Here is a 24,433-nt window from a genome sequence, read left to right on the forward strand (position 1 = left end):
CAAGATGAGAGTGGACAGAGACTGGTGTTGCCGAAGAATCTGAGAGAGCGAGTGCTTTTCTTAGTCATAGCAGCCCTTGGTCTGGACATATGGGGCAAGTAAAGACATCAGAACGGCTTGCTAGACATTTTTATTGGCCGGGTTGGACAAAAGATGTGGCAAAATACATTAAAGAATGTGCCGAGTGCCAAAAAGTAGGACCGGTAAAAAGGGGAGATAAGGTGCCCTTAATACCACTGCCAGTTGTTGAAGAGCCATTCTCCAGGATTGCAGTCGATCTGGTCGGGCCTTTAGAGCGGAGCCGCACTGGTTATAAATACATTTTAGTAGTGTGTGATTATGCGACACGGTTCCTGAAGCCTTTCCCCTCAAGAAGACCAATGCCAGTAGTATAGCTAGGACGCTTATACAGCTATTCTCCAGGGTAGGGATTCCCAGAGAGCTTCTGACTGATCAGGGGTCCAATCTGACTTCCAAACTGATGAAACAAGTAAATAGTTTGTTAGGAATCAGGGGATTAAGGACTACACCCTATCATCCGCAGACTGACGGGCTTGTAGAAAGATACAATGCTACATTGAAGCAGATGTTGCGCAAGTTTGTGAATGAGACTGGGTCTGATTGGGACCAATGGTTACCTTACCTGCTTTTGCATATCGAGAGGTTCGCAGTCATCAACTGGATTCTCCCCATTTGAACTGCTATATGGTCGATACGTTCGTGGTCCTCTCAGTGTTCTAAGAGAGACTCTAGAAGGAGATAAAGACAGAGCAGAATCGAAGAATGTGCTAAAACTTTTGTGCTCAACTTACAGGAAAAATTTGCTTACCTATCCCAGATAGTGAAAGAAAATATGGAGAAGGCACAAACCAAACAGAAGTCGTGGTATGACAAAGCCGCAAGAGAACGTAACCTCGCTGTTGGACAAAAGGTACTTTTACTGCTGCCTACTACTGAGAGCAGCTTACTAGCTAAGTGGCAGGGGCCTTATACGGTGACAGCACAGAAAGGTCCAGTCACTTATGAGATTGAGATGCCTGACCATCCACGGAAGCCAAAACAGACATTTCATATCAATATGTTAAAGGCTTGGCATGAGAATACTAACCCTTCATTCCAGTTTCTCATTCAAAGTGTCTTGGAGGAGGATGAGGCAGAGGAACAGTATTTGCCATCCAGACCAGATGCTGTACTGTTGCCCTCATTGGAACACCTGAGTGACAGACAAAGACAGGAAATCCAACAGATCATTCCAGAGGGTTTGTTTGGAGCTCTGCCTGGTAAGACTGAGCTCATTCAACATAATATAAGACTTACCTCCCCAGGTCCAGTAAGAACTGCGTATTTCCGCATCCCGGCACGTTTGCAGGAGGTCTTCAAGGAGGAATTGGAGCAAATGAAACAACTTAGAATAGTTGAACCATCGGTGAGTGAATGGTGTAGTCCTGTTGTACTCGTCCCAAAGAAAAATGGACAAATGCGATTTTGTGTAGACTATTCAAAAGTTAATGCAATATCTGCTTTTGATGCCTACCCCATGCCAAGGGTAGATGAATTAGTGGAGCAGTTGGGTCCTGCTAAATTTTTAACAACTATTGATTTATGTAAAGGTTATTGGCAGATACCACTGACAGAAGAGTCAAAGCCACTTACCGCATTTCGAGCGCCTGGAGGCCTATACCAGTTCACCGTAATGCCATTTGGGTTACATGGGGCAGCTGACAATTTCCAACGCTTGATGGACAAAGTGCTGCAAGGAGCAGAAGGCTACGCTAGAGCATATATTGATGATGTGGTAGTGTTTAGTCAATCATGGGAAGACCACTTAAAGCACCTTGCTGAAGTTTTCGACCGTCTAAAAGATGCTGGTTTGGTGATAAACCCAGAAAAAACAGTTTTGTGTAAGGACGAGGTGCAATACCTGGGTTACACCATAGGGGGCGGTATTATTCGTCCTCAGGTTGACAAAGTGGCTGCCATCCAGAATCGTCTGCAGCCAGCAACAAAAAGACAGGTCCGTTCCTTTCTGGGACTAGTGGGGTGGTACCGTTGGTTCATTCCGAACTTTTCAAGCATTGCAGCACCCCTATCTGACCTCCTGAAAAACCAAGCCCCTAGAAACATCAAATGGACAGAGACATGTGAACATGCTTTTAATACATTGAAAAAAGTTTTCTGTGAAAATGTATTACTGCACTGTCCTGACTTTTCCAAACCTTTTATTTTACAGGTGGCCTCAGGGGAAGGTTTGGGCGCCGCTTTAATGCAGGGGGAAGGAGAAGAAAGGAGACCTATTTTGTTTATCAGTCGGAAGCTATTTGATAGAGAAAAGAAATATGCAGTGTTGGAAAAGGAGGGACTGGCTATTAAATGGGCAATAGATAGTTTAAAATATTACCTTTTGTCAACAGAGTTTGTAGTTGAGAGTGACCATAGGGCTTTGCAATGGATACAGCGAATGAGACATTCAAACGCACGTGTGGCCCGTTGGTATTTGTCGCTCCAGCCTTATAAATTTCAGGTACGCTATGTGTCGGGAAAGAAAAATCTCGTGGCGGACTATTTGTCCCGACTTTGCGACCTGTAATCTTAAGGGGGAGGGTGTGTGGTAATGCGCGGGTCGCGTCTTACCAAATTTAAGTATGTAGCAGCATTTATATTCGCTATAAGAAAGTGCACTTACCGTTGGTGTGTTCAGGGCGCTGTCGCGGGAATGCGGGGCCGTCTAGCGGGTGAGCGCTGTGAGGCGCGGAGTGTTGGACACACGTGGGGCCGGTATAATGGCCAGTACGGGCTCCGCCGCGTGTGTTCATTTTACGCTCCGGTGTCCTCGCAGCCTGCCTAGTGCAGGCGGTTTAAAGTGCGCGCGCCTAAAGAGAAAGCCGGCATTTGATTGATTGAGTCAGAGATGGGGATCCCATAATGTAAGAGAAATGATTTTACTTACTGGTGAGTCAACCACGGTCGTGCTTGAGCTCAGCATAGCCGTTGGCTGTACCGGAGGGCTTATACGCGCGCGACCCGCAGGAGTTTGGTTTTAAATACATAGTTGCTCGGGGCGTGTCGCGGCGTGTGGCGTGAATGCGCTACCGTCTACCGGAATAGGTGCATGAAGTAGACGTGTTGGCAGATTGGCTGGACAATCTTGCCGGTTATATTTAAAGAGTTACCGGCCAACAGGGGTCGTCAGTGGACCTAAGAGCGAGGTAGGAATAAGCACTGCTGAGCTATTTGTAGGAGCAGTTGTAATTTTGGCGGCTTTTGCATATATTCTTTTTTGTATATAGAGTTATATATCTCCTAGTAATTATTTTTGGTGGAGGTATATATACTTATTTGGTGCTGGGATAGTTTTGATTTTGGGTTTGGTGCAATTGTTTTATTTTTGTATATACACACACTTGTTTTTGTGCATATTTCTTTCCTGCTGGAGGAACGTCTTGAACCAGGGATAAAAGAAGACAACCTTCATTATTGGAGCGTGTGTGTGTAGTTTTTGTAGGAGTGCACTGTTTTTGTAAATACACCATATTTTTCCTTTTTGTTTGTTTTCATTTATTTTTGAAGAGTCAGGGTTGAAGGACTGTGTCTTAAAGCCCACCTGACACTACTATATTTCTTTGTGTACAGCACTCTTGTAAATAAATTTGCACCATTCACCCTTCAATTTTTGTCTGTGTCTCATCTCTCCATTTGATCCCGTTCGGTTCATGAACTATCAGATGTCCAGAGTGTAGGCTGGGGCCACTTCTCACTACACGGGATATCACAGTGCCACCATCACCAACCCATATAACATACAGTAGCTGGTCTCACACCGACTTGTAGACCTTCCCTTTCACTCTTACCGATAACCGTCTGTCATAAATCACTCCTGACACTCTTCTCCACCCATTCCAGCCTGCCTGCACTCTCTTTTTCACCTCTCTTCCACAATCCCCATTACTCTGTACTATTGATCCCAAGTATTTAAACTCATCTGCCTTTGCCAATTCTTTTCCCTGTATCCTCACCATTCCACTCACCTCTCTCTCATTTACACACATGTTTTCTGTCTTGTTCCTACTGACCTTCATTCCTTTCCTCTCCAGAGCATATCTCCACCTCTCCAGGGTCTCCTCAATCTGCTCCCTACTATCTCTGCTGATCACAATGTCACAAACATCATAGTACACGGGGACTCCTGTCTAATCCTGTCTGTCAACCTGTCCATCACCATTGCAAATAAGAAAGGGCTCAGAGCTGATCCCTGATCCGTCACTCCTACTACAGAACTCAAAACTGTCACACTTCCCTCCTACATATCCTGTATGACTCTTACATATTTCTGTGCCACTCCAAGACTTCCTCATAAAATACCGCAACTCCTCTCTAGGCACTCTGTCATATGCTTTCTTTAAGTCTGCAAAGACACAATGCAACTCCTTCTCTATACTTCTTCCTCAACACCCTCAGAGCAAACATTGCATCTTTGGTGCTCTTTCCCGGCATGAAACCATACTGCTGTTTACTAATCATCATCTGACTTCTTAACCTAGCTTCCACTACTCTTTCCCATAACTTCATGTTGTGGCTCATCAATTTTATCCCCCTGTAGTTACTACATCTCTGCACACCCCCCTTATTCTTAAAAATACACTTCTTCTCCACTCCTCAGGCTTCCTTCACTTTCCAAGATTGCATTAAGCAATTTGGTTAAAAATTCCACTGCCATCTCTCCCAAATGCCTTCATGCTTTCATAGGTATGTCATCTGGATCAACAGCCTTTCCATTTGTCATCCTGTTCATACCTGTCCTTTCTTCCTCCTTGCTAATCCATTGCAGTTCCTGGTTCACTATCTCCAAATCATCCAACCTTCTCTCTCTCTCATTCTCTTCATTCATCAGCCTCTCAAAGTACTCTTTCCATCTGCTCAACACACTTTCCATCTTTATCCTTTATCACCCTAACCTGCTGCACATCTTTCCCAGCTCGGTCCCTCTGTCTAGCCAATCAGTACAGGTCCTTTTCTCACTCCTTACTGTCCAACCTCTTATACAACTCATCATACACCTTTTTTTAGCCTTCGCCACCTCTCTCTTCACCTTGCGCCTTATCTCCTTGTATTCTTGTCTACTTTCTGCATCTCTCTGACTATGCCACTTCTTCTTTGCCATCCTCTTCCTCTGTATACTCTCCTGTACTTCCCCATTCCACCACCAGGTTTCTTTGTCCTCTTTCCTCTGTCCAGATGTCACGTCAAGCACCTTTCTAGCTGTTACCCTTACTACTCCTGCTGTAGTTGCTCAACTATCTGGTAACTCTTCACTGCCACCCATTGCCTGTCTTACCTTCTCCCTCAACTCTACCTTACAGTCTTCATTTTTCATCTTCCACCATTTGATCCTTGGCTCTGCCCTCTCTCTCCTCCTTTTCTTGATATCCAACGTCATCCTACAGACCACCATCCTATACTACCTAACTATGCTTTCACCTGCCGGCACTTTGCAGTCTTCTATGTCATTCAGACTGACCCTCCTGCATAAGATATAATCTACCTGTGTGCATCTTCCTCATTCTTGTACATCACCCTGTGTTCACTCTCCCTCTTCTTAAAATACATATTCACCAGAGCCATGTCTATCCTTTTCACAAAATCCACTATCATCTTACCTTCTTCATTCCCCTCCTTGACACCATACCTACCTATCACCTTCTCATCCCCCTTGTTCCCTTCACCAAAATCTCCATTGAAATCCACACCCATTCACCACTTTCTGTCCCTTGGGTTCACTCTCCACCACATCACCCAACTCAGTACAGAAATCTTCTTTGTCAACCATTGCACACCCAACCTGCAGGGCATATGTACTAACAACATTCATCATTAAACTTGACACTGACATCTTAAATTAGTTTGTGTTCAGGGGTGCCCAGTTGGTTTTGCTTGGTGTTGAGCTTGGAGCTGGCGAGTTCATTCTTCTTGAAATGCTCTACCAACAATCTAGCAACTCCAGTTGTTTTTCGTGATCTGGGGATTCTTCAAGTCTTGATTCACTACACTTTGTAAACTGTGGCCAGCACAGAATTTTGAAGAAATCCCATGCTTTTCTTCCAAAACCCTAAGTGCTGCCAACACATTAGCAGCATTATCATGAACTAGAGCCATAATTTTGTTTGTAGGAATCACAAACCTTTCAGCTGCCCTTTCAATCCAGTTTGCGGTATTTTCAGCAGTTGTCACCCTTCAAGAAGCATAGCCATCAAACTGTAGCTGCAAAGCTCCCAGTTGTCAATAATAAAATGGTAGGTAATGCCCAGATATCCCTCTGTAGAGATACTTGTCCACACATCTGTTTTTAGACTAACACTGTTGTTGGAAGAAGTGAGGCTTTGGCTTTCTGGAATGTGTTCTCATTTTTCCTTTCCATCATGCTAGTGAAGCAGATGCGTCTGGGGAGAACATAGCCAGGTTGGAAAGTTTTAGTCATAGCCCAGAATCCCTCATCCTCCACCATTGCAAGAGTTCTCATATGTTTAATTAGCATTTTGAGCACACTGTTCATCAGAGCTGCCTCACTCAGCCTGTGGTGTGCAAGTACTGTTCCTTAGAAGGAAGTCATCCAAGCGTTTTTACTAAGAGAGAGGAGATACATTTGTAAAAGGTATATTTAGAACTGTACATAATGTCTCAAAAATAAATGTATTTTCTTTCCTAGCTTCAGTATAATTTAAATAAATGATAGCAAATGTTTGTGTATGTAAATCCACTCTAAGACTCATTACACATGTGTTCTTGAAAAATCCATCTTAAATTGAGATAGATGTTATTCATAGACATTATAAATATACAGTAGGTGCTTGGGCATAATTGGTATAAAGTGGCTTAATAATGCTTGTAAAGTATAAATGATACCAGCTGAAATGATTTTGCAGCAGACGGGCAACTCATATCTCAGAGTCCCAGATAAAATTAATCTTCTATACTTTTGTAACCATACAACATTAAACAATTAAACGTTAAACTTTTCAGTAACAATTTTTGCACTGCCGATTTTGGAATAGCATTGTGCTGTGTTCTAAATATACAATGACTGCACAACTGGATTTATTTTTAAATTTTTTATTATTATTCCCCTTGCTGTTGCGTTGGTTACAGTATTGTCTTGTCCTGTGCTGTTCTTCCAGCGTGCTTCCTTTTCAGGTGTTCATGCATTGAACTGGTGCTGCCGGGGAACACCATCTGTTTTTTACATAATAAACAATCAACCATTTTCTCAGATTTTCGGGTGAAATACTCCCACACAGAGGAGGATTTTGGCTTTGCCCAATGTTTGGAGGAAAATTCTTCTACTGAATGTGGTGCACCTGCTGCCATGATTAGTTTACTCCAACAGTACAGAGTGACATAGCATGCAAGCAGGCAACATGGGGGTGAGCGTGGGGTTCGGGTGGGACGATTAGTCAGTTAAGAAAATTCAATTTGATTAGTTGATTACTTTGATTAATTGTGGCAGCCCTAATTTCAAGTCATACAGTTTATGTACAGGTGTGTGTTCTTTCCATGGTATTATGGTCTGCTCCTGTCCACCTCAAAGCCATTCAGTTTTCAAATTGGGGGATTGCTGTTTCAGTTTAGGAAGTTCATAGCAAACAGGTTTTCCTGTGCATTGGGTGGTTAAGAGGCTCTCATTTTACTTATTTTTTCAGATAATGATGAGGTATCATAGCAAACTGATGCCAGACAGATCATGGGCCAGCTTCCGATTATCTGAATGATGTGAACGATGAGTGAACTTTCATGTTTCGCTAGTCATTATCAAAAGGCGGGCAGATATGATCAGTCAAGTCACTTAATGTTTACAACAGAGAAGTCTGCACACATATAAAATTCTGGTACGGCCCCACTAGGATTTTCATGCCAATGACGCCACTGGATATGGGTTAGCAACTAGCTTTATCAGACCAGTTGAAGGTAAGAACATTTGACAAAGACAAGAGAGTGCAGAGTAAGTGAGATACATGTAAGCAGTGTGAGTGCACACTTGGACAGTAAGGATGTCCTGCCCCGTTTCCTTAAGTCACTTGTTTTATACATTTATCAAAAGCTGTGTGTGTTTTTATTCTCACTAAAAAGTTGGCAATAGTGTAATAAATCAAAGATAAATAATTAAATGTAAATAAAAAATGTGCAATGGTCTGCACTGCTTCCTCATGGACTGTGTGCCTGGTTGTTTTCTGTGTACAGTTGGCATGTTATCCCTGTGGTGATGTGGATTTTATGTCAAGTACTTAAGTTGTGTTCCCACATCCTGAAGTCCTTTGGACCTGTGTGTGTGTGTGTGTGTGTGTGAATGAATGAGCAGACAATGCAACTGACTGGAGTCCTGTCCAGGGTTACTTAATGCCTTGTACCTGATACTAGGCTCTGGCTGCCACAACTCTGAACTGATTGAAGCATTTTCAGAATGTTCTCTTATGCTGTATTGAAAGTGTTCAGAGCCTACTAGATACACAGCTAGCAAATAACTGCACAAAATAAACATATTTTGTTTCCCTTAAAGGAATACTATATCTAACAATGATTTATTGTTATCTATTAAAATGTCTCATGTTGCTTGTAGAGATGGCAAACAAAGATTTAAATCTTGTGTCTTCACGGTTAGCAGCGATTACAATGTTTATGATACAACACTCTTTAATGGGAGCCATTGGGGCCCAGTACTGAAACACAGTAAGCAGTATAAAACATCCATGAGGAACAATTAAATTACTTGTGTCACATAATCCATATGTCAGTTATTTAGTCGGATGCACACATTATGCATAACACGTGTATTTTCAATAAAATAATCAAAGTAGTGCACAAGAAGAAAGTGTGTAGACTCGGGCGCAAGGTAGATATAAAGCCTCCACAGCACTCGTGTAAATGATTCACGTTTTATTGGTTTCTTAATTCATATTTGGTTTTTACTTTTGCAGCCCAGAAGCTGATGGACATAAGAATAAAGTTCATAGAAGGTGCCAATGTCTCTCTGATTAAAGACATTGTGGATGACATGCTGGACCTGAAAGTCCTGAATGAGGGGGAGAAAGAGGAGGTGATTGAGAGCAACAGACTCACCAGGGACCGGGCTCGTTCGCTGATAGACATGGTGAGGAAGAAGGGTAACTCTGCCAGCGAGAAGTTCTTGGAGAAGCTTTTGAGTCGGGATCACAACTTGTTCACCTCTATGGGGCTGGAGAAGCATTAAAAAGAGACAGCTGGTTTGGCACCTCAACATTTACCAGTTCATCACCTGGACTTTTATAACATGCATATTGTTCGTATAATGTCCAGAGTGGTCATGTGTTAGGTTCTTTTCAGTTCAGCCATATGTGACATTTAATTGTTAAAGGGCTGTTAATTTATAAATCATAACCCATTTAGACGTTGTGTTTCTTGTCTTGGGCTGCATGGTGGTATAGTGGTTAGCACTGCACTCTCACTGCTCCACAGACCCGCAGGTCCAAATCCCCATCTGGGGACCGTCAGTGTGCAGTTTGCATGTTCTTCCCAAGAGGTCTTCTTTGCTGACTCCTTTTTTCTCCCGTCCAAAGTAAAACGGATGGCAAGTGTTTCCAGCGTTATGTGCCCTTCATGATTAAAGCTGAGAATTGTGCCTTTAACAGTAAGTGGCCCTCATAAGTTTCTGTAGGCAGTCATAAAGTGGTTTGCGGCACCGAGAGTGTGCGCTGACCTGCCGTCCTGTTCTTTCGTGCCTTACGTTTTTGGAGGAGTAATCGAAGATTCAGAAAAATGGAAGACCGGACACAGTGTGTGTAATCTCAGAGGTGTTGAAAACGAGATTCGATTGTTTATTTATACCCAGACTGCTCCTCGCTTATCAGCACAAGATGTAACAGCGGAATAAAAATGTTCGTTTTGGTTCACACAGCACAGCGGGGCGGAAGGACGAAAAAGGCACAAAGGAACGGAGCGAAATGCAGAAAGTAGCAATGTCAAAATGACCATCGGATAACTGACCAGGTCGTCCTCTTCTCGTACTGCTGGACGAGTGAAGTTGTATCACTTTACTCGTGTCGGTAGTGCAAACGTGAATTCAACCCTCAGCCTAAAGCCCTAAAACGAAAGTGAAAATAAAAATGAATACTCCAAACCGGAAAAGCACCATCGAAAGGGTCAATAGGCCGAGGCCAGCGACTCCACACCAGATAAGAGAGGGGACACCGTGACAAATGGCAGGTATGTTCCGAATTCGCGAGAGAACTTATAGGAGTGGACGTAGGAGAAAAAAAAGACGTTTTACACGCCTTCTTTTGCTGGCCGATTAGCGACGTGCACGGATTTCAGAACAAGCCTTCGCTGCAGCGTGCGTGCACCTTCTACTTATTAACGTGCAGCCAATCCAACCATTTTTTAAAACCTGTCGTCCAGACTTGGCTTGCAGTGGTTGCCTTTTTCGCCAGAGTCTTGAACCAACCCTGGATGGGACACCAGGGCACTTATTCACACTTTAGATTCGTCAGTTGGCCGATATAGTGTCCTTCGTCTAAGTTGCCTTTCTATCATTTGAAATGAGGAAATGGAGTGTAACTCCATAGTTCACACATTGGATTGCGTTTGCTTTCACGGAAGTTTCATTTCCTCGATGCCCACCCATATGCTTTAGAAAAAGAATTAGCGAATTCGTGCAAAAGAGAGCCGCGTTGGACAAAGCGCTTCTCCGGCAGGATTTTTTTTAGCACATACACTTGTAGACTGGCAGGTTTTCTGCTGCGGACATAGAGATGTCCCAACATTATGTCAACGTAGACGGATTTGTTTTCGGATTATTTAAATACGGAGCGCCATACATATACCGAAATATGACAGAGGCACATATACAGGGTGGTCTAGATCTAATTATGCAGATCCAGACCGCCTGGGTGGCTTTGATTTATGCGGAGACGATTCCAGTTTGGCGTAAAGACGGTTCTTCCTGTCGTCAGTTCGCACACTTCTCGATTTTTCGGGTGATTTTTCTATGCAATAAACTTAAGTTCTAGCGTAATGAAAATTGCATAATTAGATTTGGACCATCCTATAGACAGATACGCCATGCATTATAAGCAGTTTGAGTCTTATAGTCTCATCTAACTGAACAGGTAAATCGCAAAATACCCCGCTGTTAAGACCCATCCATCCATCCATTTCCCAACCCGCTGAATCCGAATACAGGGTCACGGGGGTCTGCTGGAGCCAATCCCAGCCAACACAGGGCACAAGCAGGAACCAATCCCGGGCAGGGTGCCAACCCACCGCAGGACACACACAAACACACCCACGGGCCAATTTAGAATTGCCAATCCACCTAACCTGCATGTCTTTGGATTGTGGGAGGAAACCAGAGTGCCCGGAGGAAACCCACGCAGACACGGGGAGAACATGCAAACTCCACACAGGGAGGACCCGGGAAGCGAACCCGGTTCTCCTAACTGCGAGGCTACCACTGCGCCACCGTGCCGCCCCCGCTGTTAAGTCTCCATGAAGAAATCAACCAAAACAAAAAGCACTCTCCCAAAATTAGGGGCGAGGCGCCTGCCCCGTCTGAAGGCACATTCGGGATGATTACTGGCCGCTCTACATCTGTCTCCTGACTTTTTGACATCTGTATTGCACGCAGTATTTAGGATCCTCCATTCATGTCCAATTACTCGGTTCGGTGGTCATCCTCGCACTCAACCCCTGGTGCAAGTTCGCCTTCTTGGCGTGAGATGCCCAGCTCCTGGATAGCGCTTTTTACAAAGCAGACGAGCTGGTTTTAGTGCCGTCTGTACTCGGAGTCAGAATGAGCTGAAGGGAGTTGTCCCTGCAGATCAATAAGCGCTACTGTCTGCTGGCCGCTGCAAAATATTTAAAACACAGTGTAGGCCTAATTCATGTTTACGTATATACTGTACATACAGTATTGTAACGTCCCTTTCCAGGTGGGAGAAATAAACCAGATGAGCAAGTGGTTTTAGTAATCCAAAAGAAGGTGTTATTGCTGTTCTGCCCTAATTGAACAAGCAGAGTCAAAACAAATGGTGCCGGAACAGAGAAGACAGCCACGTGTCAACGACCCACAAAACTAGTTCAGTAAGTTCACCAACTTCGTTTTTGCTCTTTTTGCATAAAGCACCTCCTTAACAGTTTCGGCCCTCCCAGCATCCCAATGGCTACTTTTTTCCAGATTGGCATATGGTGCTCCTCTGCACGCTCCTCTCCCCATCACTCTCAATAACCCCATTTGCATGGCTGTTAGGACACGCTGCTTCGGCGGGTTAATTTTCCAGACTGTTGCAATATTATGGATTATGCTTTTGCAGTTGTTAGATTTTAAGTTTGCTTTCTAATTACCCCAATGCTTAGCAATGTGAGTGAATAAATGATAAGTTGGTCATTGTACAAATAGCCTCACTGAAGATGTCTGATTCTGAAGTCAATGGGTGAATTTTACTTAAAAGTGGGTGGGACCAATTAGACGGTTCACTGAGTGTCAAATTTCAAAAACATTCCAGCTCCTCATGAAGGCGGGGCCCAAAGTAGATGTGGTGATGTTAAACTACAAGATCAGAATTGCCCTTGACAACCTGATCGGACGGACAGCAAACATTGGTTTATGACAAACTGTCTACAGTAGAAAAGTCTTCATCAAAAATATATTAGAAACTAGGGGTTCTGCCCCCTGCTCACTTCGCTCGCCAACCCCTGGGCCTGCGCTACGCGCTACCCTCTTTGTGGTCCTGCCGCTCGCGTATGGGGATGCGGATGTTCAATTTAACAGATTGTTATTTTCATGGAAACTGTTACATATACCTAATAGAACTAACTATTTTACATTACGAGTAATTAACCATATTAAAAAAATAGTAAAACGTAATAATTTGAAAGTAAATTATGTTTAATGTTGCCTTAGACTTATTCGTTGCGTAATACAGTTTCATTCTGTTTGGCTTTGAAATTAACATGCAAAAATCTTTTAAACTTACACTTTTACTGTAAAAGTAAAAACAATTTTTTGAATTAAATTTTTGTCAATATCACATTGAATTTTGATTCTGTGTTTGGAATTTCATTGTGACAACGTAACATATAACTGTCCGTGAATGGATTTCATTTCTTTCTCTCCATTAAATAAAATGACTTTTTCTAATGTTTGACTCTGAGATTTGTAAATTGTCATAGCAAAAACTATTCTAACTGGAAACTGTAAACGTTTTAATACGAATGGCATATCAAGATCTCCTTTGTTGTCTAATGTCATCCCCTAAAGATGTACAGTACATTACCTTTCTTGGATACATCCTTCTTTCTACAGTAATTCATGCAACCGTGTAAACGGTTGTAGATATTCTTCAGGATATTGTAAGTTGATGTTTTCATCTTCTACCCAATCACCACCAACTGCTTCAGCATAGTCTATTGATACGCATTTAACCAATTTGCCGTGTAACCGAGAAACAATTTTCGCGTGAATTCATTTCACTTCATCATTTCTCGGTGTTAGGATTGCCTGTGTATTCATTTTTACAGTTGATAACCCTTTGTGATTAAATTCTTCAATAAGATTTGGACATAATACGTCTTCTTTAATTAGGAACTTAAAGTGAGGAAACGTTAAAATTTATAAGAGCTGAGAGAGCAAGAACTGTGTCTGTCAAAATGATTCACACGAATGAGAGGTGAGAGAACCATGTGTGTGGTTGAATATGGTTGAGAGGAGGGCAGGACTTGAAAAAATCTTATGGCCAAAGTCTCGTCTCACGGGACTTGAAAAAATCTCAAAAAAGTCTTGTCTCGTTGCAGGATTTTTTTATATAATACAGAGATATAATTTGTGTCGCATGTGCAGAAAGCACATTGCACGTCTTAAAAATTAACAGCCTGTTGCAAGGAAAAAAAAAAACTTTCTGTAGCATCAGATTAAACATGGGCGATCGACAGCATCAGTGGACAAGTGGGAAACATGAACGATCCATTGTTGCAGGTGTTGTATGTTTTCTCTGTTGCTTTGTGTTATGGTAGCGAATGTAAGCTTGAAAGACTTGGCAAAAAGCAATTTTAGCTTTTACTTTCTCGCAGCATCAAGTCATTTCTTCAGTATGTTTTGCTGTCTCTTTCTCTGAAACCCCAGCGGCAGATTAAAACACACGGACCAGAGGGATTGTTGGTGTGTCTTCTAAGAAGAAGCCCTGTGGGTAGAGCCTTTACACTTCTGGATTTTCTTCTGTTCACTGCAACACTTTTTAATGGGTTGTCCACAGACGTTTATTCTCATTTGGGAATCATGTCTGGCTCAGTGAGACTGTTGTACAAGTGACTATTGACTAAAGGAAATGCTAAGTAGTGAAGGTTGGCACATTTAAGTCAAAAGATCAAATAAGTTTGCAGCAAGTACTACAACACCAGCAGACCTTTTAACAGTAATGTTTGAAGAGTATATAGTACATTCTTAGCTGTGAATTTTAAAAGAGGAATTAAGTCCTGCCAGTCAAATGCACTCTGCCTGTAAGCTATTGTGAGGTTTATTAATCAGGCTTCAGCATAAGTAGGTGACCAGTGGCCTTTCTGCATCAAGGGCCAGTGCATCACAGACCAATCAAATGTTGGACAGCTAATGATAAATTTCACACAGTAGTATAAGGTTTCATTATAATGTTTATAATAACACTTAACTTTTTTCTTATCACAATTTTTCACAAATTTTCTATCAAACTAGGCTGACCCGCGTTTTAAGGCGACCGACTTTTAAGTTGACCACTTCTTAAGGCAATTCAATATGTAGATCAATTTGATATTTTATACAAACTCATTAATTTGGTTATATTGCATTTGAGTGGTATTACTTTAATACTCGTAGTTTCTGTTATTTTTTTGATGAAATTTAAACTTTTTTTCTATATTGAGGTCGCCCTTTTGAACCCCCCTGATATTTACTACATGGTGAGGCATTTGTACTCCATCATCATTAATTATTTCCAGAGACATAATTTTGTCTATTTTTCCAGCGCATCGCGTACAAAAGCAAGGGAACGATGGGAGCACCAGAACTCTGCTCACATCATGTCACTTCGTACCGCAAGCTGCAAATAGTAAGTCTGTGATAAGCGGAATACCGCTATGCTTTCCACTCACGGGACGGAAGGACAATCCCGACCGCTTTTATATAGTAAGAAAGAAAGAAGAAGAAGATATCGCACAGTCTGGAGTAGAAAATCATCTTTTATATGGAAAAACGAAACTACAAATCCCATCGTGCATTGCAAAATGGACGGGGCGTGTGTGAAACTCTGTGCCTGCGTAGCGCTCACGGTACGGAAGGACAATCCCGACCACTTTTATATAGAAGGATGGTTGATGTAGTGACATACTTTACCTAGAACAATATTACTTTTTGTACTGTGTGAAACTGTCTTCATGCTGAGTGCTGCAAGCCTGTTTTTGGTTCATCGACTGCACCAGTTGGCCCTGCAGTGTTCTCTATACACTTGTGTGTTTGCGTATGTGCAAGCTGAGTATTCCACTTTAATGATAGGGCTAGAAGGTCATTGTCCATTTTAAAGTGAAGACAGCTTGCTGTTGTTGTTTTTTTTTTAATGGCACATTTGCAATTCCTAGTTGGAGCCATGCAGTACAAAACTACACAGAGGTATGAAAAGTATGATACCAGTTATTTGAAAAAAAGAAAGATGATCAATATCAGTAATTTATTGTTCACAAGAAAATTCGCTGCATCTTGACTTTCACCCACCACTAAAGATGAATGTGCTAATTTTGAAAAAGTCATCAAAGAAGTCTACATGTGCCCCTTCCGCATCATGGAAAAGAAAAAAAAAAGCATTATGACGCTCTATCTCAAAGAAGCACAGAATCCTGTTATAGAAGTAGCAGGTATGTAGGTAGAAAATCATTTGTTTGAAGTGTTTGCTGGTCTTGCGTTGAACACCAGGCCATACGGTAGTTAACAAGTGTGCATTTCAAGTCATACAGTTTATGTACAGGTGTGTGTTCTTTCCATGGTATTATGGTCTGTTCCTGTCCACCTCAAAGCCATTCAGTTTTCAAATTGGGGGATTGCTGTTTCAGTTTAGGAAGTTCATAGCAAACAGGTTTTCCTGTGCATTTGGTGGTTGAGAGGCTCTCGTTTTACTTATTTTTTCAGATAATGATGAGGTATCACAGCAAATGGATGCCAGTGCGGACAGATCATGGGCCAGTTTCCAATTGTCTGAATGATGTGAACGATGAGTGAACTTTCATGTTTCGCTAGTCATTATCAGAAGGCGGGCAGATATGATCAGTCAAGTCACTTAATGTTTACAATAGAATAAATATTAAATTCTGGTACGGCCCCACTAGGATTTTCATACCAATGACGCCACTGGATATGGGTTAGCAACTAGCTTTATCAGTCCAGTTGAAGGTAAGAACATTTGACAAAGACAAGAGAGTGCAGAGTAAGTGAGACACATGTAAGCAGGGTGAGTGCACACTTGCACAGTGAGGATGTCCTGCCCCTTTTCCTTAAGTCACTTGTTTTATAGATTTATCAAAAGCCATGTGTGTTTTTATTCTGACTAAAAAATTGGTAATGGTTTAATAAATCCAAGATAAATGATTAAATGTAAATAAAAAATGTGCAATGGTCTGCACTGCTTCCTCATGGACTGTGTGCCCAGTTGTTTTCTGTGTACAGTCGGCATGTTCTCCCTGTGGTGATGTGGATTTTATGTCAAGTACTTCAGTTGTCCTCTCTCATCCTGAAGACCTTTGGACCTGTGTGTGTATATGTGTGTGTGTGTGTGTGAATGAGTGAGAGGACAATGCAACTGACTGGAGTCCTGTCTAGGGTTACTTAATGCCTTGTACCTGATACTAGGCTCTGGCTGCCACAACTCTGAACTGATTGAAGCATTTTCAGAATGTTCTCTTATGCTGTATTGAAAGTGTTCAGAGCCTACTAGATACACAGCTAGCAAATAACTGCATTAAATAAACATATTTTGTTTCCCTTAAAGGAATACTATATCTAACAATGATTTATTTTTATCTATTAAAATGCCTCATGTTGCTTGTAGAGATGGCAAACAAAGATTTAAGTCTTGTGTCTTCGTGGTTAGCAGAGATTACGTTTATGATACAACACTCTTTAATGGGAGCCATCAGAGCCCAGCACTGAAGCAAACTAAGCAGTATAAAACATCCATGAGGAACAATTAAATTACTTGTGTCACATAATCCATATGTCAGTTATTTAGTCGGATGCACACAACATGCATAAGACGTGTACTTTCAATAAAATAATCAGAGTAGTGCACAAGAAGAAAGCATGTAGACTCAGGCGCAAGGTAGATATAAACCCTAGACAGCACTCGTGTACATGATTCATGTTTTATTGGTTTCTTAATTCATGCTTTGTTTTTACTTTTGCAGCCCAGAAGCTGATGGACATAAGAATAATGTTCATAGAAGGTGCCAATGTCTCTCTAATTAAAGACATTGTGGATGACATGCTGGACCTGAAAGTCCTGAGTGAGGGGGAGAAAGAGGAGGTGATTGAGAACAACAGACTCACCAGGGACCGGGCTCGTTCGCTGATAGACATGGTGAGAAAGAAGGGTAACTCTGCCAGCGAGAAGTTCTTGGAAAAGATTTTGAGTCGGGATCACAACTTGTACACCTCTATGGGGTTGGAGGTCCAGTCAAGTGAGTGCTGCCTGGTGTTCTTTTTTAATCAGATGGGAAAATAGTTTCTATCTGCACATACTAATAGATAATAGCAGATTTTAAAGCTTTTAGTGACTACTCATATTCCAAAAACAGAAAAAGGATTAGCTAAAGTTTTGTAAAAGATGATATACCTCTTCTTTTAGTATTAGTGACAATGGTCAGCATAGTTTAATAAGTACCATTCAGTTAACATACTACAGCCACTCAGTTCATTTAGAGCAGAGTACACTGAAAGCATATAAATACAGTACATGAAAAGTTTTGACAAGAACAGGCCAATCGGGCCAACATACCTTATCAAGCCATAGCTGTCATCATGTGGGGGCTTTGGAGTATGCAAATTGTATTTCTGCACAGATTTTCCACATATCATTTCATTTTTGCATTTTTGCCTATTTTATGACATGTTAGCACAGCCATTTTTGTATTGTTTTGAACGATGGCTGCTACCATTTTGTATATTTTCTAATGACTGCATATTCTTCTTCTTATTATTATTACAGTGCCTTTTTACCATCTGACAATCAGACGTTCTGATGGGTGGCACTGGGCATACACTATCAAAAGTGGTCACACGCTACTCCTGTTCTTCAAGTTTTTGAATGCTGTTACAAATCTTGGTGAATTTAGCTATGGAATAAATCAATTCAGGAAGTTAGGACTTTTCTCCTGTTCTTATTCATTTTAGAGTTTTGTGTTTTGATATATTTGGCTTTGTTATTCATCTGTCTTTGGCACCTGCCCTATGCTGACTAGGTACAGGCTTAATTTCCTGGTCCTATTCATCATGCTTACCTTTTTTGGCCTGTTGTTTCTACCTGGCCAACCACTGATCTCTTATCTTTTTTAAAATAGACCCCAATGTACTCCAATTTAGGAGTGACTGGGAACTGCTTATCTGTGAAACACTGTTGATTTATTTCAATTATGGCCCTGTTCCTCATCAGGCGTTGTGGTGTAGTGGTTAGGACTTTGAACTTTAATCCCTGAGGTTGTGGGTTTAAATCCTACTGCTGACACCGTGTGGCCATAAGCAAGTCACTTCACCTGCATGTGATCCAATTGTACCTCAGATGTTGTAAATCACCTTGGATAAAGGCGCTGCCCAAATAAGTAATTAACAATTATAATAATAATAGTTTTCACATACATGTAATGTGTTAGTGTGGAAGTAGTGAAGTGATACTTGGTGCCAAAGTGAGTAAAATTATTCCAAAACCTTCTAAGGTGTGAATAATATTTTGAAGTTCGAATGACTGATTGATGCTTGTAGCATGTAAAATTAATTTCAACATTGTGTTTATCAGTATCTTAGCAGAAAAAGTTATCAGAAGAGCAAAGAGAGCAATCCCTGAATCTGAAATGGGAGTCTGTTTGAAAGTAGAATCAATTGAAATCACCCACCTAACAAAGTGTGATATCCCTCTCCCAAAGTCTCTGTCAGCCTTACTGCCAGCTGCATAAAGTCAGACAGAATTCGATAGAAAAGGTCATTTGAAATAGGTTAGCCTTTACACTGCTTGAAACAAAGTTACAGGAAGGCATAAAGAAGTGACTTTAACTAGGCAGTAATTGAAGATGTGTGACAAAAATGTCAAAGCATTAAGAAACATAAGACTTTTTCTCACCCAGAAATATTATTGAGATTAGGGTTAACTGAAGTGAATTTCTTGTCAATCAGTTAAAGTGTCTTCACTTCTGTGTGATTAACTCTTTGTTTTGGTACAAATTGCTTTGATGGCAGGTGAAAAATGCTGAGTTAATGTTTATATGAAAGAGATCGGATTTTCTTTTCTTTATTTACAGTTACAGCATCATGTTTTTTTCTTGCAATAGTCCCTCCTCCGCAGTCCCCATGAGTGATTCCCTACCTCCATAAGCGTAATAAGATATCACAAATTAACATTTTTGAAAAATTATCAGGGTTTATCTTAGTGTCGAATCTCTTATGAATTATTTTTATCTTATTCAGTTGAAGGAAAGCAAGAAATCAATGGTTAACCCTTGTAGTTAATTCTGTATGCACTGTTTTGTGCCTTATGTCGAGGGATGGTTATGTACATGAGATGTTACGTCAGCAGACAGAGAAATGCTAGGTGGGCATAGAATGTTAAATTTGGAGTATTATCAGCATGACAGTGTTTTAAATTTGTCTTTTGAAGTTGCAGTGAAAAAGTCAAAAGTTGACTTGCAAGAAACATCTGGACCTCAGAGGACCCAGTCTGCTGGACCAGAGACGTGGTTAAAACTCTCAACCCCTGAATTCATCAAGAATATTCAGGAGAAGGAAGCTGACTCGGTATGCATCAAAAGGCCTACAGAGACCCACACATATTACTTAAAGATTAAGTACATGATTTGAGTAAGAATTTCTTTAATTGCTAAAATGCTAAATAATGTTAAAAAAAATTGCTATTTAAGGACAGGTTTTACTGTGGTCAGCTGACTTTCACACTGCACTTCATCTGTTATCCTTTTAAAAGCCAATGTTAATCCGTATACATGCACTGGCATCTTATTAAAGAATACTATATACAGTATACTCACGTATAAGTCGGGTCTTGAAACCCGAAAATTCGATCATAAAATGAGACCCCGACTTATATGCCCGTTCAAAAATGCAACACTTACATTTATTTATTTTTTTTACATCTTCTTGCTTCCTCCAATCTCGCATCAGTTTCTTAGACACATCAAATTTTGTTGCAGCAGCACAGTTACCAATTTCTTTCGCAACTTCAACGACTTGTAATTTAAAACCAGCTTCATATTTTCTTCTGATCGAACAAACCATTGTAGATAAGGGATGCTGTTACGATAAAAGTGTATGAGGGTGTGAGATACAAAAAACACAAAACAGTACAAACATCACTTCAGAATAGATTGGGTATTACCATGTGGTCACGTAGGCACAATACATCGAAAAAAATGGCAGTGTGCTCCGTGGTTATTCTCTCAGGTGAGCGTTACCATATCATAATCTCTTGGAACAATAGCGTGAGTTTTCCGCATTTGACTTATAACTTTACCAACATTATAAAATACCAGAAATTATATGGTAAAATCAAGACCTGACTTACCCTTGGGAGAACTTAACAGCGAGTATATACGGTAATTAGGTCTTAATTGAGCAAGAGCAGTAAGGAGAAAACTAGGAAGACAACATAAATATAAATTTTGTTTCTGACCACATAAAATACCTCTATGACAGCATCAAATTAATGTGTCTAGAAGTAACCAATAGAGAGAGAGAATTAAGTCAGAATCTCAGTTTCACTGTACAGTATTTATACATTAAGATTTTTTACAGGGAATTTTGTGAAAGCATGACACGTTTTTTGTCATGTCTGGGTTTCTCTGTTACTGTGCCGTCTTCACAGCTTCCAGTACATCTGAGCTGGATTTGTATTAAGTATCAACAGACATACAGCAAATGTTGAGTTAAGTGCATTAATGCACCTTAATTTGATTAACTGAATATTAGTGGCTGTTTAATCATTATCTATATATTAAATAATGATATATTAAATAAAAATCCATCCTAAAAATTCTAGTGCAGGATAATGAGAGCTAAATTATTATTTAACACATAATTTGAAATATGCGCTCATCTGGTAAATGGCAGTAAGGTTTACAACAAAAAGAGAAATTCCCAGCTGTCAATCTCTGCATCACTCCTTCTCTTTGGGGCACCAGTTAAATTTAAGAATGAAACTAGACAGTAGTGGTCCTCTGTACAAGTAGGGAATCTGTGCAAACTCTGGTGGAGATAGGTTAGGTGATGTGATGTGGATTTGCATGCCAGACAAGCACAAGCAGGGGTACCCATTGCTGCCAGGGCTGTCCAAATAACTATTGTAACAAAACACACTCTGTGGTCTTCTCGTGTGCAAATGGGGAATCTGTGGAAAACGTAACAAAGACAAGTTCAACAGAGTGAATTTACATACCTGACAGACACACACAAAAGACATTCATTTTTATACACTACTCAAAAAAATGAAGAGAACTGGCAGCCTGAGATGGTACCCGCAGCTGATTCAGGTTGCACAGGTAGTCCAACTTCCCCACGATCCTCCTTCTTAAAGTCAGACTTAAACTATTCTTAAACTCGTGATCTGCAGTGATTTACGAGAGTGTAAAATTAACAGTGTACACTTTCAAACATCTTTGAAGGATCCCATCTAGCTGCTCTTCAAGGAGAACCCCTTTCCTCCCCACTTTGTTTAGAGTCCCAGATGTTTTCAGTGTTTTAGCTCAATATGACGTTTTGATAGATAGATAGATAGATAGATAGATAGATAGATAGATAGATAGATAGATAGATAGATAGATAGATAGATACTTTATTAATCCCAAGGGGAAATTCACATAATCCAGCAGCAGTATACTGATAAAAAAAAAATATTAGATTAGTCCTCGTCCCATAACTATTACTTGAAATCACAAGTAGAGAATGCATAATTTTATGTTTTTTATGCATTTGAAATCAGATTCATGAGACCTACTTAACTTATGTATGATAAAATCTTGGTAAAACAATATTTATTTCCAAGCAGAATTTAAATAAGTATCTCATCACAATAAATGATGAGCTGAAATACTACTGTGCTATCATTTTACTCATAACACTTTTCATGGCAGTTGTAAACTAAAGAGTAGTAAACAACATCACTTTGATAATAAATCAATTGAAGGCTTTAATAGCATTACATTTCTACATATTTTTTTTTCTTTCTTTGTTCACAAATCCCACCATCATCTACAGAAACAAGTGTACTGATATTTTTCTCTGATTTGTCTGATTGTAAAGAAACAGTTTGCTTTTTCTTCAAAATTGTTGATTTGATTGGCTTCAGCCATTAGATATAACCAGTTCTGCATTCAGTTCCCCAGCCTTTAGTTTTAGTTGCTTTCAATTTTTAAATTCCTCCTCATTCAAACATGATAAACATTGTTTTTTGGGATTCTGCGTCATGTGCCAAATGTTTGGTATATTTAACTTAAAAATCTTTTTTCCACTCTCAATCAATTTCAGATTTATGAAGTGTTTGATAAAAGAGAAAGAAAGCGCCTGGCTCTGCTTATTAACAATGTTGAGTTTGACAATCCTAAAATGAAAAGGAATGGGGCGATGGAGGATCAGAGCCAAATGAAGAGGCTCCTGGAAGAACTGGGGTACACAGTGGATATCCACAACAATCTTAGTGCACAGGTACCCAGTTACAGAGCAGAGATCAAAAGTATCTAATTTCTCTAGGGCTACTGAGGAATTCTGAAGTGTTGATTCTTTGCATACATTGGGTACATTACCTAGCTGATTTTCATTGGATGGTTTATTTAGCTTGTATAATCTCAGGCCTTGTCAAATACAGTATGTATTTCTACACCCATCTATATTCTGAAATGATACATTGAGAGCATGTTCAGCTGATGTCCGACCCAGTACTGGTGGCATCAGCCAAAACATCAGAACCAGTTCATTGGAGCTGCTACAAGGCTTAGAACAGTTTAGTGTCTAATGTACACCATGATGCTGAAGTCCTGAGTGGATTTAGTAAAGCATATTGTAAATATAATTCAAATACCTTTCTATTTATACCCTTAATTCTGGCCTGCATGGTAGTCCAATGATCAGTGCTATACCATAAAGTCAGAGACAGTAGTAATCACTGCGATCAGATGTCAGTTTACAGCTACAATTTCATGATAAATATGTAACAAATTATTTATGCAGGTAGCATGGTGAGATGTTAATCGCAGTGCAAGTTAAAAAATGCAAGGTGGAGAGTGCGAGGCAGGTATAGCAGTCTATAATCTTGTGTAGTGTTAACATTAACCCCCATGTGGTGGAACTGAAGAGTCGCATAGTGTGGGGGAGGAATGATCTCCTCAGTCTGTCAGTGGAGCAGGACAGTGACAGCAGTCTGTCGCTGAAGCTGCTCCTTTGTCTGGAGATGAATCTGTTCAGTGGATGCAGTGGATTCTCCATGATTGACAGGAGCCTGTTCAGCGCCCGTCACTCTGCCACGGATATCAAACTGTCCAGCTCTGTGCCTACAATAGAGCCTGCCTTCCTCACCAGTTTGTCCAGGCGTGAGGCGTCCCTCTTCTTTATGCTGCCTCCCAGCACACCACCGCGTAGAAGAGAGCACTCGCCACAACCGTCTGATAGAACATCTACAGCATCTTATTGATTGTACTTCTAAGGAAGTATAGTTGGCTCTGTCCTCTCTTGCATAGAGCATCAATATTGGCAGTCCAATCCAATTTATCATCTAGCTGCACTCCCAGGTATTTATAGGTCTGTACCCTCTTTACACAATCACCTCTGATAATCACAAGGTCAAGGAGGGGCTTGGGCCTCCTAAAATCCACCACCAGCTCCTTGGTTTTGCTGGTGTTCAGGTGTAGGTGGTTTGAGTCACACCATTTAACAAAGTCCTTGGTTTGACTGGCTATAGAGTATCCAAACTTCCTGACTACACACACACACCATTCTACGTGAACAAGCAGGTTCAGATGATAAGTTGTTTTTGTTTTTTGTTTCTCTTCTCAAGCCTATTTCTCCTTAACAGGCGATAATTGGGTTTTCAGTATGTTGCTGTCAGAGGTGTTGCTTGCCTACTGTATGTTCTTTTTTAAGTCCGTTTGTTAAATGTCTGCATTAGATAAATACTGTATATCAGTAACTATA

The 24,433-nt window shown here is 40.7% G+C and overlaps 1 protein-coding gene across 1 annotated transcript in view; it reads left to right on the forward strand.

The window, feature by feature from the left end:
• LOC120530645 (caspase-1-A-like) overlaps window positions 1-24,433 on the forward strand; it is a 42,455-nt gene that overhangs the window by 8,081 nt on the left and 9,941 nt on the right. Inside the window, exons 2-5 of the mRNA XM_039755067.1 lie at window positions 8,964-9,233; window positions 17,440-17,712; window positions 19,899-20,035; window positions 22,775-22,951. Of these exons, the coding sequence (XP_039611001.1) occupies window positions 8,964-9,233; window positions 17,440-17,712; window positions 19,899-20,035; window positions 22,775-22,951 (857 nt within the window). The remainder of the gene's footprint in view (window positions 1-8,963; window positions 9,234-17,439; window positions 17,713-19,898; window positions 20,036-22,774; window positions 22,952-24,433) is intronic.

This window comes from Polypterus senegalus, chromosome 6 (genome assembly GCF_016835505.1).
Source record: "Polypterus senegalus isolate Bchr_013 chromosome 6, ASM1683550v1, whole genome shotgun sequence".
Lineage (NCBI taxonomy): Eukaryota > Metazoa > Chordata > Cladistia > Polypteriformes > Polypteridae > Polypterus > Polypterus senegalus.